Source organism: Thermobia domestica, chromosome 15 (assembly GCF_964235325.1).
Source record: "Thermobia domestica chromosome 15, izTheDome1.hap1.1, whole genome shotgun sequence".
NCBI lineage: Eukaryota > Metazoa > Arthropoda > Insecta > Zygentoma > Lepismatidae > Thermobia > Thermobia domestica.
The window spans coordinates 132,454,357-132,472,848 of NC_137468.1; the positions used below are offsets into that span (position 1 = coordinate 132,454,357).

Consider the following 18,492-nt stretch of genomic DNA (forward strand, 5'->3'; position numbering starts at 1 on the left):
CAGTCATTTTCGCCGGCTCACGGTTTTTCTCAAAAAAGTGGCATCGTACTAGCCAAACGGTCAGTGATTGTTGGTTGTGGTTATTGAGACTTTTTCTCAGGAACACAATATCTACGACATATTACGGTTTCAAGCAATTGAATCTAAATCCAATTTCCGTAAGAATTGTGAGTTACCTTTGTATGAGAAATCAGCGATATGAAGTGTTCGATAAACGTGCCCTGATTTTGTTTATTCAAAAGTGGCAACCCTAGCTTAGACCCCTACTCATTACAACAATGACCTCACTTGTAATTGATAAAATTTCTTGGTATATGACGGACTTTGACATATGCATATCGTCACATTTCGCTAGACAGATTTTCATTGTGTCATCTTGCAGCCATTCCTTTCTGGATGTGTGCATTTGCTTCATTTTCACCTTTCCACTTAAGGTGAGCAGACGTCCCTTTTTGACCGGGACAGTTGAGCATTTTTTGTGGGAATACTATAAATCTAAATTATAAGGAAAACTATTTACTTATATTTACTAAAGATTAAACTGAATACAAGCAATGAATGGTATCGAAAGTTTCACTGGTTCTAGTTACTATGTGGCTAAAAGCTCTAACCCTGTGAGGAATTGCACTCCCTTCGATGATACTTCTTGTCCCTGCCCTCACTCTTTCCACTAACACAGTAAGCTAATCGGTGATAATAGTATCTACATAACAATCATTGCCTGTTAATGTCATAAGTGATAAGACAGTGAGTCACAACTAGAGGAAAGAAACGAACTTCAGAGCCTTGATTGGACTAACCATTCATCCTATTTTATTTCACAACAACGAGTTTCCATTGGAATTTGTCAACAAAACACCTCCTAGAATATGACATCACTCCTTCATACTTTGAACCCCTTCTGCTCAAAAACACAAAACGCGCTGTTGCGTGTGTTATGGAATACTAAAGAAGTAAATATTCCCAAAGTTTTAGATTTTTTTATCCAGGCCCATTGGAGATATTGCACAGTGAAATATGCCGAATTGACATAATTCCCCAACTTTACGATTTTTCAGGCCTTTGAGAGCAGTTACAGGTCTACAAATTTTTGGGTATAAACTTATGATCCCATACTACATGCACACACAAATTCAAACCTCTCTGTCAGTTGTTTCCTCTTTCCAAACATGTCTTCAATGTCCAAAAATGTTGCTACTGTAGGTCCTGATTTCATCCCTTTCAAGTGGTTTTAATCAAAAATGTTAAGAGATCAAAGTTTTAGCTCTGCACAAGTTGGAGAAGCCCAGTAATTTTCAACTAGCTAGGACAAATACATGCTGAGATATTCAAAGCAACGTAAACGCCTGAAATCGTGAAAACGCAAAATGGCGGCAGCCGCTGCGTCGAAATTGCATGTTGTGAAAATAATTAATTGTTGTTGTGAAGTACCCTTATATCGACTCAACATTTCTGAGTAAATTAGATGTTTTTGTAAAGGTCGAGCGGCAACATGGATTGACCCTACAGCAATTTGAGAAAGGTAAATTTGTCATAAAGCTCTAATATAAGATCATGTCGAGATAATACGTGAATGTACAGTACAGAAAGAAAAAAGGAAAGAAGGAAAAGTAATAAACCAAAGAATTGATTTTCAGATGCATAACATCAATGCCGCTCGACATTTGTTGTTGTGAAGTACCCTTATATCGACTCAACATTTCTGAGTAAATTAGATGTTTTTGTAAAGGTCGAGCGTCAACATGGATTGACCCTACAGTAATTTGAGAAAGGTAAATTTGTGATAAAGCTCTTAAGATCATGTCGAGATAATACGTGAATGTACAATACAGAAAGAGAAAAGGAAAGAAGGAAAAGTAATAAAACAAAGAATTGACTGAGTAAATTAGATGTTTTGTAAAGGTCGAGCGGCAACATGGATTGACCCTACAGTAATTTGAGAAAGGTAAATTTGTGATAAAGCTCTTAAGATCATGTCGAGATAATACGTGAATGTACAGTACAGAAAGAAAAAAGAAAAGAAGGAAAAGTAATAAAACAAAAAATTGACTGAGTAAATTAGATGTTTTGTAAAGGTCGAGCGGCAACATGGATTGACCCTACAGTAATTTGAGAAAGGTAAATTTGTTATAAAGCTCTAATATAAGATCATGTCGAAATAATACGTGAATGTACAATACAGAAAGAAAAAAGGAAAGAAGGAAAAGTAATAAAACAAAGAATTGACTGAGTAAATTAGATGTTTTGTAAAGGTCGAGCGGCAACATGGATTGACCCTACAGTAATTTGAGAAAGGTAAATTTGTGATAAAGCTCTAATATAAGATCATGTCGAAATAATACGTGAATGTACAATACAGAAAGAAAAAAGGAAAGAAGGAAAAGTAATAAAACAAAAAATTGACTGAGTAAATTAGATGTTTTGTAAAGGTCGAGCGGCAACATGGATTGACCCTACAGTAATTTGAGAAAGGTAAATTTGTGATAAAGCTCTTAAGATCATGTCGAGATAATACGTGAATGTACAATACAGAAAGAAAAAAGGAAAGAAGGAAAAGTAATAAAACAAAGAATTGACTGAGTAAATTAGATGTTTTGTAAAGGTCGAGCGGCAACATGGATTGACCCTACAGTAATTTGAGAAAGGTAAATTTGTGATAAAGCTCTTAAGATCATGTCGAGATAATACGTGAATGTACAGTACAGAAAGAAAAAAGGAAAGAAGGAAAAGTAATAAAACAAAAAATTGACTGAGTAAATTAGATGTTTTGTAAAGGTCGAGCGGCAACATGGATTGACCCTACAGTAATTTGAGAAAGGTAAATTTGTGATAAAGCTCTTAAGATCATGTCGAGATAATACGTGAATGTACAATACTGAAAGAAAAAGGAAAGAAGGAAAAGAAATAAAACAAAGAATTGACTGAGTAAATTAGATGTTTTGTAAAGGTCGAGCGGCAACATGGATTGACCCTACAGTAATTTGAGAAAGGTAAATTTGTCATAAAGGTCTAATATAAGATCATGTGGAGATAATACGTGAATGTACAGTACAGAAAGAAAAAAGGAAAGAAGGAAAAGTAATAAACCAAAGAATTGATTTTCAGATGCATAATATGAATGCCGCTCGACATTTGTTGTTGTGAAATACCCTTATATCGACTCAACATTTCTGAGTAAATTACATGTTTTTGTAAAGGTCGAGCGGCAACATGGATTGACCCTACAGTAATTTGAGAAAGGTAAATTTGTGATAAAGCTTTAATATAAGATCATGTCGAAATAATACGTGAATGTACAAAACAGAAAGAAAAAAGGAAAGAAGGAAAAGTAATAAAACAAAGAATTGACTGAGTAAATTAGATGTTTTTGTAAAGGTCGAGCGACAACATGGATTGACCCTACAGTAATTTGAGAAAGGTAAATTTGTGATAAAGCTTTAATATAAGATCATGTCGAGATAATACGTGAATGTACAGTACAGAAAGAAAAAAGGAAAGAAGGAAAAGTAATAAAACAAAGAATTGATTTTCAGATGCATAATATCAATGCCGCTCGACCTTTGTTGTTGTGAAGTACCCTTATATCGACTCAACATTTCTGAGTAAATTACATGTTTTTGTAAAGGTCGAGCGGCAACATGGATTGACCCTACAGTAATTTGAGAAAGGTAAATTTGTGATAAAGCTCTAATATAAGATCATGTCGAAATAATACATGAATGTACAATACAGAATGAAAAAAGGAAAGAAGGAAAAGTAATAAAACAAAGAATTGACTGAGTAAATTAGATGTTTTTGTATAGATCGAGCGGCAACATGGATTGATCCTACAGTAATTTGAGAAAGTTAAATTTGTGATAAAGCTCTAATATAAGATCATGTCGAGATAATACGTGAATGTATAATACAGAAAGAAAAAAAGAAAGAAGGAAAAGTAATAAAACAAAGAATTGACTGAGTAAATTAGATGTTTTGTAAAGGTCGAGCGGCAACATGGATTGACCCTACAGTAATTTGAGAAAGGTAAATTTGTCATAAAGGTCTAATATAAGATCATGTGGAGATAATACGTGAATGTACAGTACAGAAAGAAAAAAGGAAAGAAGGAAAAGTAATAAACCAAAGAATTGATTTTCAGATGCATAATATGAATGCCGCTCGACATTTGTTGTTGTGAAATACCCTTATATCGACTCAACATTTCTGAGTAAATTAGATGTTTTTGTAAAGGTCGAGCGGCAACATGGATTGACCCTACAGTAATTTGAGAAAGGTAAATTTGTGATAAAGCTTTAATATAAGATCATGTCGAAATAATACGTGAATGTACAAAACAGAAAGAAAAAAGGAAAGAAGGAAAAGTAATAAAACAAAGAATTGACTGAGTAAATTAGATGTTTTTGTAAAGGTCGAGCGACAACATGGATTGACCCTACAGTAATTTGAGAAAGGTAAATTTGTGATAAAGCTTTAATATAAGATCATGTCGAGATAATACGTGAATGTACAGTACAGAAAGAAAAAAGGAAAGAAGGAAAAGTAATAAAACAAAGAATTGATTTTCAGATGCATAATATCAATGCCGCTCGACCTTTGTTGTTGTGAAGTACCCTTATATCGACTCAACATTTCTGAGTAAATTAGATGTTTTTGTAAAGGTCGAGCGGCAACATGGATTGACCCTACAGAAATTTGAGAAAGGTAAATTTGTGATAAAGCTCTAATATAAGATCATGTCGAGATAATACGTGAATGTACAATACAGAAAGAAAAAAGGAAAGAAGGAAAAGTAATAAAACAAAGAATTGACTGAGTAAATTAGATGTTTTGTAAAGGTCGAGCGGCAACATGGATTGACCCTACAGTAATTTGAGAAAGGTAAATTTGTGATAAAGCTCTTAAGATCATGTCGAGATAATACGTGAATGTACAATACAGAAAGAAAAAAGGAAAGAAGAAAAAGTAATAAAACAAAGAATTGACTGAGTAAATTAGATGTTTTTGTAAAGGTCGAGCGGCAACATGGATTGATCCTACAGTAATTTGAGAAAGGTAAATTTGTGATAAAGCTCTAATATAAGATCATGTCGAGATAATACGTGAATGTACAATACAGAAAGAAAAAAGGAAAGAAGGAAAAGTAATAAAACAAAGAATTGACTGAGTAAATTAGATGTTTTGTAAAGGTCGAGCGGCAACATGGATTGACCCTACAGTAATTTGAGAAAGGTAAATTTGTGATAAAGCTCATATAAGATCATGTCGAGATAATACGTGAATGTACAATACGGAAAGAAAAAAGGAAAGAAGGAAAAGTAATAAAACAAAGAATTGACTGAGTAAATTAGATGTTTTGTAAAGGTCGAGCGGCAACATGGATTGACCCTACAGTAATTTGAGAAAGGTAAATTTGTGATAAAGCTCTTCAGATCATGTCGAGATAATACGTGAATGTTCAATACAGAAAGAAAAAAGGAAAGAAGGAAAAGTAATAAAACAAAGAATTGACTGAGTAAATTAGATGTTTTTGTAAAGGTCGAGCGGCAACATGGATTGACCCTACAGTAATTTGAGAAAGGTAAATTTGTCATAAAGCTCTAATATAAGATCATGTCGAGATAATACGTGAATGTACAGTACAGAAAGAAAAAAGGAAAAAATAATAAAACCAAGAATTGATTTTCAGATGTATAATGTCAATATAAGAAAAAATTACATTCAGTAGAATGCTAGAAATAAGCGCTGTCACTCAATAAATGTATACATAAGGAAATCTAGTATCAGTATCACTGAGATCATATTCTTTTTCGATATATATTTCACAAACATGTAAGAATCGCTGTAACAACCGGTTTGACGTTTTCCTATCACCAAGGGCGCCGATCCAGGGGGCCAAGGGGGCCCGGGCTCCCCCCAAGTTCATGTAGGTTCCCTATTGTATTTATGAATATACAATATTTGGCATAATTTGAGTGCAATTTGTCTCTCTCTCTCTCTCTCTCTCTCTCTCTATATATATATATATATATATATATATATATATATATATATATATATATATATATATATATATATATATGTATATATATATTCTGCGTCTGAATGCCCCCCTCCAAATTTACAGAGAAATCGGCGTCCTTGCCTATCATATCAGAACCGGTTCAAGAAATTTTCCTGTCTTAACTCTCAGAGCTGGGCCGGGAACTTCCTATGAAAACGCTTCGTGAACCGGTTTTTGAACAACAGCAGAAACTCAGAACCGCTCCCAGAACCAGTTCGACTTTTTCTCCTAACATTTCAAAACCGCTCCCAGAACCGGTTCGACCTTTTTCCCACATGATCGATCTACCAACTCTTATAATTATGCACTTTCATTAATCATTCGTGTTTCTTAGCCTACAGGGCAAAACCTGGGACGTGAAAATAGAAAATGCATTTCACTTAATTCAATAATCAGACAATGGAACTTGTTTGTTATTATTATTGTGTTATCGTATCTGTTTATTTGTTGATTTGAATGTTAACTCGTGTGTTCAAAACACTACAGTCAATATGTACATTTTCACATTGATCACTATCCTTTAGAAGTATGTTGTAATGGCGAAAGAAGACGACGGTAGCCACGAAAAGATAATGTGAAATAAGTATTGTTAATGTGTAAAGCAGTTCGATAATAGTAGGGCCTATTGGAGAATTTCAAGAAAACTCATTGATATGATTAGCATCTTAAGTTTGTAGGTTCTAGTATTTCATTCAGCAGAGAATTCAGTAGACTATTCTTACTTGGGGAAATGTTTTCTCCAAGGTAAAGTTCCTCGGAATCTCGCTTAAATAGATTACTTACCGAATCTATGACGAACTTGCATATGGGAAATCATTACTTTACTCTCAAATCACCGTACTTTTATATTGTGGATTTTTTTCCTTAAGTATAAATAACATTTGCTTCGTAAGGGGGGGGGCGCGGTGGCTCAGTGGTAGAGCGTTCACCTCTGGTGCTTGGGGTCCCGGGTTCGATCCCAGCCCCCGCCAAGTGAATCTTGTGGTGGACAAACACCGCGCTCGTGGGTTTTCTCGGGGTTCTCCCATTTCCTCCCACTCTCTTCATTCCACCATTTCACTCATCTCTCATCATCATCACCTTCTCCTTTAGCCTAACCGGCATACCCGTGGGACGTAAAACTTAAAGATTTCATTTCATTTCATTTTTTTGCTTCGTAAGGTCGGTAGTGATGAGAACGTTAATTAGTGCATTTAATCATACTGCAAATAAATGCACCTTTAAGTAATGGCATTAAATTAAATAAAGATACTATGTCAACTGCTTTCGTGTGCTTACATGTAGCATATATATTATGGCTTAAAAACTGAAAAACTTGAATGAATACGTATCCATAGGCACTGATTGTGTTATACTCTTACGGAAAATAACACTAATTAGTTACATATACGTGATTTAGTAAATTAAATACACTAAGTAACACGTCAGTAATACATGTTAGACACTTTGTTGTATGATCTTGCAAATTAGTACAGTATAAATTTGTCCTTAGATATCCAAATGTTTTCTAATGATTGGTAATAAATAAGTAGACAAATAGTTTATCTATTAAAGAAGCCCTAAACGCTGTTCTATTTTATTCTTCGTTTACTAGCAACGCCGTACACACGTGAAATACGCGCAATGTAAGACATTCCTCTACTCAGCGGCGCAGTTTCTTCTGAACTGACAGATGACGTACTAACATGGTGGTCATTGTTTTAAATGCAGGAGTAACAGGCTGAAATTCGAATAAAAATTTGGACTAGTTACAATTAACGCATACGTGAAATGAGGAGTATTTCGTAACCAGGTACTTTTAAAGTGTTTTATTGTATAGTAATAATAATAATAATAATAATAATGTAAATATCTATTGCCACCTCTTAATTTAAATATCTTTTAATTTCTTCTCAGTGGTCGTTAAACTAGAAAGAGAAATGAAAATTGGTAGAACGAAGTCCAAGACTTAAACCGACCAGTATAAGATTTTAAGTCAGAGTGATCAGCGCATTGCGAATGACTTTCCGTTTTTGCTGGTTTCCTCGACTTCTTTCATTTAAGAAGATCCCCAGTTGTCCTCATGATGATTGTGAACGTCACACTGCCGTCTGGTTTTCCGCATTAAGTATTGGCCAGAGCTAAATATTGTTTAAACACTGAAGATGGTTTGCTTGATCCCACAGGAAATCAAACTTTAATAATAATAATAATAATAATAATAATAATAATAATAATAATAATAATAATAATAATAATAATAATAATAATAATAATAATAATAATAATAATAATAAACAATTAACATGCGTGCACTAACAAGTTGCCTGCACAGCATCTTCCTTTTTATCGTCATTAGACCTCTTTATTTGACAAACATTTTAGTAATAGAATTTCAGAAAATAAGTTATAATTTCACAATGTGTTTGAACAATCCATTTCATTTAGGATTCTGATTTGAGTTTAGCGTCCCTTTCAGTGGCAAGGCTATAACAACATTATCCATGGCTTTGGATTGGATATTGTAACAAAAGAGACACTGACTGACCAAAGCTTCAACACACACTGTATTTTAAACTATAATGTGTGACGGCTTCGGATATCTAACATATCTTTCATCAGATAGTGTCTGATGAAGAGTATGTTAGATATCCAAAATCATCCCACATTATAGTTTAAAATACAGAAGGCTATATGGAACATAGACCTACACCTAGAATCTGAACCACATGAGCTCCCACTGGGAGTCGAAGTGCAAATCTCTTTCTTTCACCTTGAGCTCAACAATACGTTACATAGAACTCGCAATCGAATGTTGAAAGTGAAAGTGTGTAATTACCTACTGATAGTGGGCTCTGGGAAGGACAATATTAATTTGTTTCTTTTGTCCAAAGCACGGGAGAAATGGCAGTGGTTAATAAACATACCATGACTTTTTAAGCTAAAAAACATTGTTCTTTCTTTGAATTTAATGACCCACTAGTATGATTCGAGACTAGGAGAGACAATAAAGACGATAATGAATGAAATGGAGAATGAATAACGTGAAAGAAAACGGAGAACTTAGAGAAAATCCATGCTGGAGGTGTTTGTCCACCACGTAGATCACTTGGCGGGAGCTGGAATCAAACCAGGCACTTCAACGCAGAAATGACGACCACTTTACAACTGAACCATACTGTCTCCAAGCCTAATAGCTATTTTCCTTACAGACTAAAAGAACGTGATCTATGGATCGCATACATACAATATGTATTTTGTTCTTAATGTTAATTACCTGGTAGTTCTAATTCTTGTCCCATCTGTTCCCAAATTTAATATTTTAGTGTTTTATTACAGTAATCTCTGTTCAACATATTACATAGACATTCTTTATCTATACTAAGTTTATCGTTTATCAACTCTGCTTCATACATCTTGTGCATTGAATTCGAAGTGATTATTGCCATCACTTGTTCATGTTATTTAGTGACCAGGTTCGAACAATCTTCGACAGTATGGACTAAACATATAGCGCTATTTCTGGTGTCAACAAGTCTTTACGTGCAGTGATAAAATGAATGTTTTGTCTTCTGTTTTATGCCATTACACGGCTTCCAATCGAGCAGGTGCTAAAATCAAATGTTTAGCATTTATAATGCAGGATGTTTCAATATGAATATCGGAGTTTTAAAGTTTTGCACGATTTATTACAATTATAAATAATACATCAAATGAAAAAGCAACTCAAACAGTTTTGTACGCATATGCATGTATATGCATTATTTCCTTCCTCTGTCTGCCGTGAGAAATCGCTAGTATCAAAGATAGCGACTAGTGAACAGAAAGCTTTTTGTATTTATGAATCTGTAATTACAATGCAACGTGGTTTCCATATTAAGTTCAATTGCAATCCACAAAGTGATAGTAAAATTCGTAGACGGTATCATCAGTTCTTAAACACCAGCTGTCTGTCTATAAGGAAGAGTACGGGACGACCAAAAGTGACTGAAGAACGCGTTTAACGAGTGTGAGAGTCTTTCACGCGTAACCCCAAGAATTCAATTCGGAAGCCTAGCCGTGAATAAGTAATTCCAGTGACGTCTGTGTGGAGAATTTTAAAGAGCTTAAGGAATTTAAGAAAGAGGATTAAAACAGTTGTTCCAGCAATTACTCTGAACACACTGATCAAGTTTTGGGCAGAACTCGCTTATCGACTTGATGTGTGCCGTGTGACGAATGATGCTCACATTGAACACTTGTATCAAAAACTGTTTCAGTTGCTCTTTCATTTGATGTATTATTTATTATTGTACGTTAAATGTAATAAATACTACAAAGCCTTAAAACGCCGATATTAATTTTGAAACACCCTCTATTTTATAATTACAGAGATTGTTAATTTCTTACAAGCCTTTAAGGTTGGTACCAGGAGAGGGGTGTTATTTGAGGCTGCGGCCATTGTATATTACTCTGAACACACTGATCAATTTTTGGGAAGAACTCGCTTACTAACTCAATGTGTGCCGTCTGTCGAATGGTGCTCAGACTAAACACTTGTAGCAAAAACTATTCAAATATATATATATATATATATATATATATATATATATATATATATATATATATATATATATATATATATATAATAATCAGTAAATCTACCATTATTACCAATATAGCTACTGTATATATTTGTAATAAAAAACAGTTATATAGTACTCCCTCGCTTTTAAAATTGGAGAAGAGAATTTTTATCTATCAAACTATTGTAAATGTCCCTTTCCAATGATTGTTTTAATATCTATGGTTCTGTTTAATAGGTTATCTTTCATATGTAAATACATATATATGTTCTAATTTAAAATTATGGAACAGTAACAGCTTCTTTATTATAATTTAGTGCCGTTAAATTAAAGAAAATATTTTTCTGTAAAAATCCATTATCAACCTATCAGTCTCTAAACATCCAACTTCATCTTATTGTGTATGGAAATTGGTATATCCGACAACATTGGTTTTCATTCTTCTCAGCACATAGTTACCCATTTGCGAACAAAATTTCCTATAGATAACGGTAAACATCACGATAACGGTCTGTTGTCAGCAGACAGAATTGCAGGCGTCTATGTGTACATGTGCTTATTCAAAATACATTGAAGCATATTTTGCTGGCAGTAAAATATTGTTGTTTGACGGCCTGTACGTACCAAAAGCCTCATTAGCGAGGGAGGTGTAAGAACTAAATGTTGAGTGAATAGAAAAATAATTTCATTGCACTCTTCCAAAAATTACTTACATATAGTTGAAGAAGAACTCCGACAAGTTTTGGAAATGTTCTTCAAAACAAAAAAATATCGAAAACTTTGAATTCATTTAAATTAACGAAAGAAAATGTTACATATACTTATGAACATATACCACGCAACACATTATGTATCATACATTTTATTTTGGGGCTAATGTGACTAGAAAGCAGAAAAACATACGAATTTTTTTCAAAATATTCTATAGTTGCTGTTGGTATTTCTCAACGACTACAGATAAAAAAAAAAAAAAGTTACAAGGTAGAACAGTTTTCTGTTACACATATATGTTAACTAGTTTCATCAAAGCATACATCAATATAACAGTACTGTTTCTTAATTCTACTCTTGAAACACATAATTCGTAACTGCTACAAGTAAAATATTATCTTTTAGCTTTAACCCAAAAGAAATTTTACATGTTAGCATAATATTATAGTATATTTATATTTGAGATGCGTCATGGTATTTTTTCATGATCTTATGAGATTTCATTTACAGTATATTTACATATTTATGTCGGGGAGTATCCAAAGATTGCTGTCACAGGTATTTACACTTAGTGTCAGAGAATGATATCATGATACAAACAACAGATGCAGAAACCCCTTTAGATATTATTAAGTGTCTCAGGAGGAAGTAAAAAGAAAAACAAAAAAACATTTATTATTTATCAAAACAGAATTCATTAAATAATATTAATATTTTAATAATAATTAGATGAAATGTGTGTGTTCCAGTTCTTTAGATGAGCGTAACATTTATGCTCGATTTATCCTTTGAAAATTCTTTGTTAGTGGCGTTAGTAAGTTCAAGTTCGCTATCCAGCATACAAATAAAACACATTATATTGTCATAGTTATATAGTGTATTTGACGTTGGAGGTCAATACAATAGTATGACCTTATGGTTGAAATATAAATATAACATTCATTCGTTTAGCATTGTTGTGATTTTAATTTGTTTATTTGAACTTTGAGGACTAATTTTATTTCTAAACTTTGATTGAATTTCATCAAGAGTTTTATTTCTGGTCTCTGGTAAGAAAAAGTACACGAAAATAACTCCAACTGCTGCAACTGCTGCAAAGAACCAAAATACGCCGTATGTTTTCAGAGTTGACAAGAGATTTGGATAAGTTTTAATAGAAATGAACATCAATATATGTGCAAATGAATATGCAACGCCACCTCCAAAACCTCTGAATTCCAGAGAAAATAATTCTGCACACATTGCCCAAGGCACAATTAAATATCCGATTGAACTGAATGTCACATAAATAAAAATACAGCCAAGAAGAATCCAATCTCTCTGTGTATCTGCAGAGCCCAGATAGAGATAGGTTCCAGCTACTACCATAGACAATGTCATTCCTATTCCTGAAATCATTGAAATTGGTCTTCTTCCTATACGTTTCGATATTACAGTGGAAACTATTGATAAAATAAATCTTAATACTCCAGCTACAATGCAGGCAGAATATTCATTTAAATTGAAAAGTACAGTTTGGAAAAGAGACACCATGTAGAAAAGTACAATATACACACCTGAAAACTGTTGTACGCAAAAATAGACAAGAAGAATTGCTGAAGGTTTCCAAAAATAAGGACTATTTAAATTTTGTAATTGCTTTAATTGTGTCTTCTTTCTTTTTCCCTTTTTGTTCTTAAATTCTTCAATTCCTTCCATCCATATTTCTTCAAAACGATTGGGATAAAACCAACGAAATGCTGCTTTGGCTTCTGAAATTCGACCTTTATTGACTAGCCAATAAGGACTCTCAGGTATAAAATGAGCACACACCAAGATAAGAAACGGGAAACCCGAACACACCCCAGCCACTATCTGCCAATGAGTAACTGAACCTAATGTGTATACAGCCAATATCCCTAAAGACACGAAAATAACACTCATACTTGTCAATGTTGCTCTGAGTTTTGGATGTGAGATTTCTGTCACGTATACTACTCCAGGAGTTACCATGCCTGCGAAAACAAAAGGAATGAAGCTATAAGTAATAAAGTTAATTTCTTATCACAAAATAAAATCTGTCTTATGTTTTAGAGGATTCTTTGATGAAATGGCAACAACGCTAAAAAGAAAATTTAGTCAGAATCTCTTACACTACTTCATTTCATTTTCATTTAGAATAAAATCATAACAGGATTTGGAAATAAACATTGTCTATGTAACAGGTGGACTTTAACTTTTTCGTACATTATTTATAATTTAATCAGTCTTCCTTGCCTACCAAGGAAATTTGTATTATTTATTAATAGCCCATAACTTTTCCACGAACTTGAGCGTCACCGATTTCAAGATAGAGTAAACTATATGATTGTTGGCCACTGGATAATGATTAGCCACTTCAAGAGTTTCCAACTATAAATAAGAAATTCTTTAAGTATTTGGCTAGAGTATTTGTTGTGAGTGCAACTTGTCTTTTATTATAACTTAGCACACACAGTCGCAAGAGACAGCATCTACGTTTACATGTGACACAGTTTCTTATCGTTGCTTTCAGGCATGCATTAACAGTTTCTTTAGCGGTAGAATTGCTTTCTATCCATGTTATTAAATGCCTTTATTATCAAATTTTGACACAGATCTATTAAAAGTTTTGTATTAATATTCAGCTATATTAAATAAAAATTCGATCCTGAAAAATTAATGTAAACAGAAAAAGAAGGGCGTCCAACAATTGTTTTTCGGTAAGTCATTCATTTCAGTTATTGGTTAAGACATGCCAATTACTAATTTCTCATTATCTTCAATAATTCATAGATTTCAGGGTTCTAACAAAATTGTTAATGTGTCTGTATCGTGCTATTTTTTAAGAACTTAAACAAACAATTTTGACATTAGTTGGTTGGGTGGCCAACCACAAATTCCTTACTGGCCAATTACTATACTGCTTATTATTTATTTATTTTTGTTTTGTTTTATTGTTTAGCCAACAGATTTTATATAAGCTCCTAATGTCATCGAATTGCGTAAACCTTCAGATGTTTCTTATCCGAAGGGAAGGATCCACGAAGTTCTTCGTGAACTTTAAGTCACTGGAAAATTTCAAAGATGCAAGATATATAATAAAAAGGACTTTCAAATTAAAATCACATTTTAGAAAGTACGTGAAGAATTAATTAAATAGTTTGCGTATATAGATTATTCTAACTACGTTACATAAAATATGTTTGTCTTATAATTATTTAGAAACATATTTTGTACCTTTTTCTTTACCTGAATATTTTATCTTGCTAAAATGGTTTCCGAGCAAGAAGGAGGATACCAAAGAAACTTTGCTGAGTTTCTTAGTGAAAACCTTCATCGTAATTCTTTCAAAAATATGTCAGGCGTTCTTTCCAGAATGAATGGTTTCAGGCGTTCCTGAAACAGGATCCCGAAATAACAGAAAGAACTACAGAATCCAGCTAGTTCGCATGTAAGTAGAAAAGGTATTTTAATGTAGTTTCGTGAAGTAGAGAACTATTTCATAGAATCCAATCTTGAATAAGATATCAAGTTTCTTCCAGAGTTTTCAAGAGAGACTAAACAAACTTCTACATTTGTCCGTCGCCTAAAGGAATGCTTATTTGTAAAAGTGCAAAGAATGTGTATGAAATATAAAACACATTACCTAATAAATATAACTGTTATATTTTCATTTTCTGCTCAATGGAAGCTATGTTCAACAATGATTGTTTACCCCTATCAGAGATTTTTAAGTTCAACTGCTGGGTTAGTGCATGAAGATTAGGGAATTGGTCAGAACGTTAACGGCTGATTGAAATTGGAAGTGTTTTACGAATATATTGCAAATATATTGTATTCATACTAGCTCAACTCTTTAAAACTCCCAATGATTCTTTCTGTTGATGGTTGTAAGCTCCACCTTACATATCAAGTGTAGCGAACTTAAAATTAAACTTGTATCTTTGTATTCCAATTCTACCAGAATTTTCCAATATGCAGATGTTGCTACTTTCCGACTAATTAAAAGGGGATGGAAGATTACCAGGGACTGGTATAATGGTCCACTGTCTATGCTAAAAAAAAATGCTACATACGCAAATCTATTTTGTGATGTTACAAATAAATTTATAAAACCAGAAACATTGGTTAATGAACTTAAAGTATAAGGTTTGGTACCGTGTAATTCAAATAATGTGTACACCAGTAAATGTCTCACAAAATCAATTAGACCTGTTTCAGAAACAGTTTCACAAAATGATACCGCAATTAATGGTGTAAGACATTTGTCTTATTCAGTATTTTGCGATATCGCTAAGAAGAAAATAATAGACCTAGACCTATTTAAGAAAAGGGTGATGGATGGTCTTCCGCAGAGAGGCAATCCCCAAGAAATTAGATCTAACTGCTTCACAGATCTCAATTTAATGACAACTAGAGCCGATGCTCAACATAATTATCTTCCTTATCCATTCTCTGGAATTAGTACAAATGAGGAACCATGGAACTTTACTTTCGTGTGGAAGAGTTGCATCAGTTAATCAGCATTATAAATCGGCGATTTTTAAAGCTTTGCTACATAATTCTAAAAGAAAAGATATACGGAATATTGAAACAATAACGTTTGTAATAACTTCAGGAAATAGAAAAGTATTGAAAATAAAATTAATTCTAGAAAATCAGGGAAAGGAGGTAAAGGAGAAAGAGAAAGAAAAGTAAAAGGAATCCAAGAAGGGGCTCACAATATGAGGCTCATATTTCTAGTGAAATAAAGGTTCGTAGAGAACTAAAATAACTAATATGAATTTTAAAAAAGCTAAATGTTTTGTCTGCAAACGATTTGGAAACAACGTGTGGTAAATGTGGAAAAACGCTCACCTAACATTTGTACCAATTTATCAGCACTCTATTCCTTTCTCACTTAATGATATGTCAATGCTCACTTCTCTAGATGATTCTGATCTGATTCTCTGGATCTTGACTCAAAAGATAGTGATAACTCTTTTAATGACTAAAGTAGTATGTTATATACAGTATGAGCAAAACAAACAGTACTGAAATCACACCTTTGGCATTATATTATTTATTTATTATACAACATAATGAAACAAGAAATGCTGTCAGATGAATGTCAACTAAATATTACTCAACATATATTGTAAATTTAAGAGAAATCACGCCTGTACATCACTTGTTCAAAATGTTGACCATTACGTCGCACACATTCCTCATAGCGGTCATATAGATTAATGAACATGTTGGTGAACACGGATTGCTGGAACGACAAAACAAATGACCGAATCTTTTCTCTTTACTCCGGTATACTGATAAAGGGTTATCTGTTCGCAAAATTGCTTCCTTAAGCATATTATCTGGAGCAGTGAAGTCAGGGAAGTGGGAAGGATATGAAAGATACGTTCCACGGGAAATCAAGTGAACTCCAAACTCTCGTGGAGAGAAGAGCAGGGTGTAGGGTGGGCAATATCTCCATCTTGCTGCATCCATTGTTGTTGTAACGACAGATATTTGGTGCGTCAAAAACCAAGCAAATCATACAAGCATGGGTCAATAATCAACTGTTGATTGATTTGCGATCAAGGTACACATTGCTTACGTCACTAAGCCATATGTTGCTGATGAAATCTTCATCTTCATATGCCATAGCTACCACTCCAGAACAATACAGTAGACGTGCGCGCTTATCTCCTACAATGAGACCATGTCCCACGCCGTATGAGCGGAGATAGTGCTCGACAATAAACATCTTCTCCTATGTTATGAGTAACATTATCTTCGCGCCAACTTCACACTACGCTAGTTTACACACAACAGCACACATTTGACGCTCATAGCTCATATCACATTGTACCTGCGCGCCACTCGTACGCGAATTTCAGTATTGTTTGTTTTACCGCATACTGTATTTTCAACAATGTATTGATTGGTTGAAAATGAGTTAGCAATATTCTGTTTGGTTGAAATTTATTAGTAGGCATGTCTTGATTTATCTTATAGTATAATTAATAAAAAAAATGACAGTTGTGATAAAGTAGAAGGAATTTTTAAAATTGGCAGCTAAATGAATTGTTATAAAGAATAAAAATCAGCATGAAATTAATTTATTTTTCAGCTATGAAGAAGAAAAAATTAAATATTGAAGAGAATTTTAATTAGTTATTTAACAAAATCAGGAATAAATACCATGAAATTGAAATTTGAATAAATCTGGTTGACGTTGATGAAAAAATCGGTGAAGGTATGAGGAAATGTAATTAGCTTGCCGTTATTAGAATAATTTTCGATGAAATTGCATTGGATCTGAGGTTGCAGTATTACGAAATACAAATATCAAAACAATAAAAACCTGCAAAATGGAGAAAGGGATTCTTATTATGTATAGATATTTTAATTAACATAGCGGCTTTGCTGAAAAAAATTGAAACTATAAAATTAACATCTGTTTATTCTAAAACTTCTGGAAAATTCGTTTTTATATTATACAAACAAATAACTTCCTGAATGAGGAAACGTATACCCTATCCCTTTTAAAAGAATCATTTGTCTCGCAAGATATCTGATCACAGCGCTGGGTCAAGAGTGAATTCCAGTTACAGATTAAAGCAAGAAGCCAATGTGGGTCATTAACAGGTTGACTGCCATGAGCATCATATGTGGTGCTCACCTTATTTCTCTATGGGGCCATGAGCACAATATATGATGCTCATGCTTAATATCACAAATTACTAACCTATTCAGGTTCTTGAGCATCATATATGATGTTCATTGTCACAAATTACTGTGATACGATGAGCAGGACATATGGTGCTCGGCTCCCATTGGTACATTTTCGGGAGAAGCAAAATATCACGACAAAAATGTGACATGACTATCCATAATCGAGCCAAAGGTGAGAAGAAATTTATGGCCTCCTGGGACCAGTACCCTCAAATCACCTTGGCAGTCAACCTAGAAAAAAGGGTGTGTGATTGAACATGTTAGAATGCTCTAGAAAAATCCAGATGATTTTTATCAGTTGGTTGGGAGACAATTATTAACTAGAAAATAGCATTTTGTTGGATTGAAAGAATTTCTTTTGTATTTGAAGGAAAAAGTACGAGAAAGAACACTGACTGAAGTGAATGATTTTAACACTTACATCTTTGGAACTTGTTTAGTAGGAAATCTATTGAATTATTT

At 33.4% G+C, this 18,492-nt stretch overlaps 1 protein-coding gene across 4 annotated transcripts in view; it reads right to left on the minus strand.

Moving 5' to 3' along the window:
- Window positions 1-18,492, minus strand: part of LOC145671241 (ciliogenesis-associated TTC17-interacting protein-like) — a 527,666-nt gene that overhangs the window by 368,182 nt on the left and 140,992 nt on the right. For 3 of the 4 annotated variants that reach the window (XM_081740149.1, XM_081740147.1, XM_081740146.1), the window contains one exon: window positions 12,873-13,310. The exons of the other annotated variant lie outside the window; for it this stretch is intronic. In XM_081740149.1, coding sequence (XP_081596275.1) covers window positions 12,873-13,310 — 438 coding nt within the window. The remainder of the gene's footprint in view (window positions 1-12,872; window positions 13,311-18,492) is intronic. 4 annotated transcript variants of the gene reach the window in all.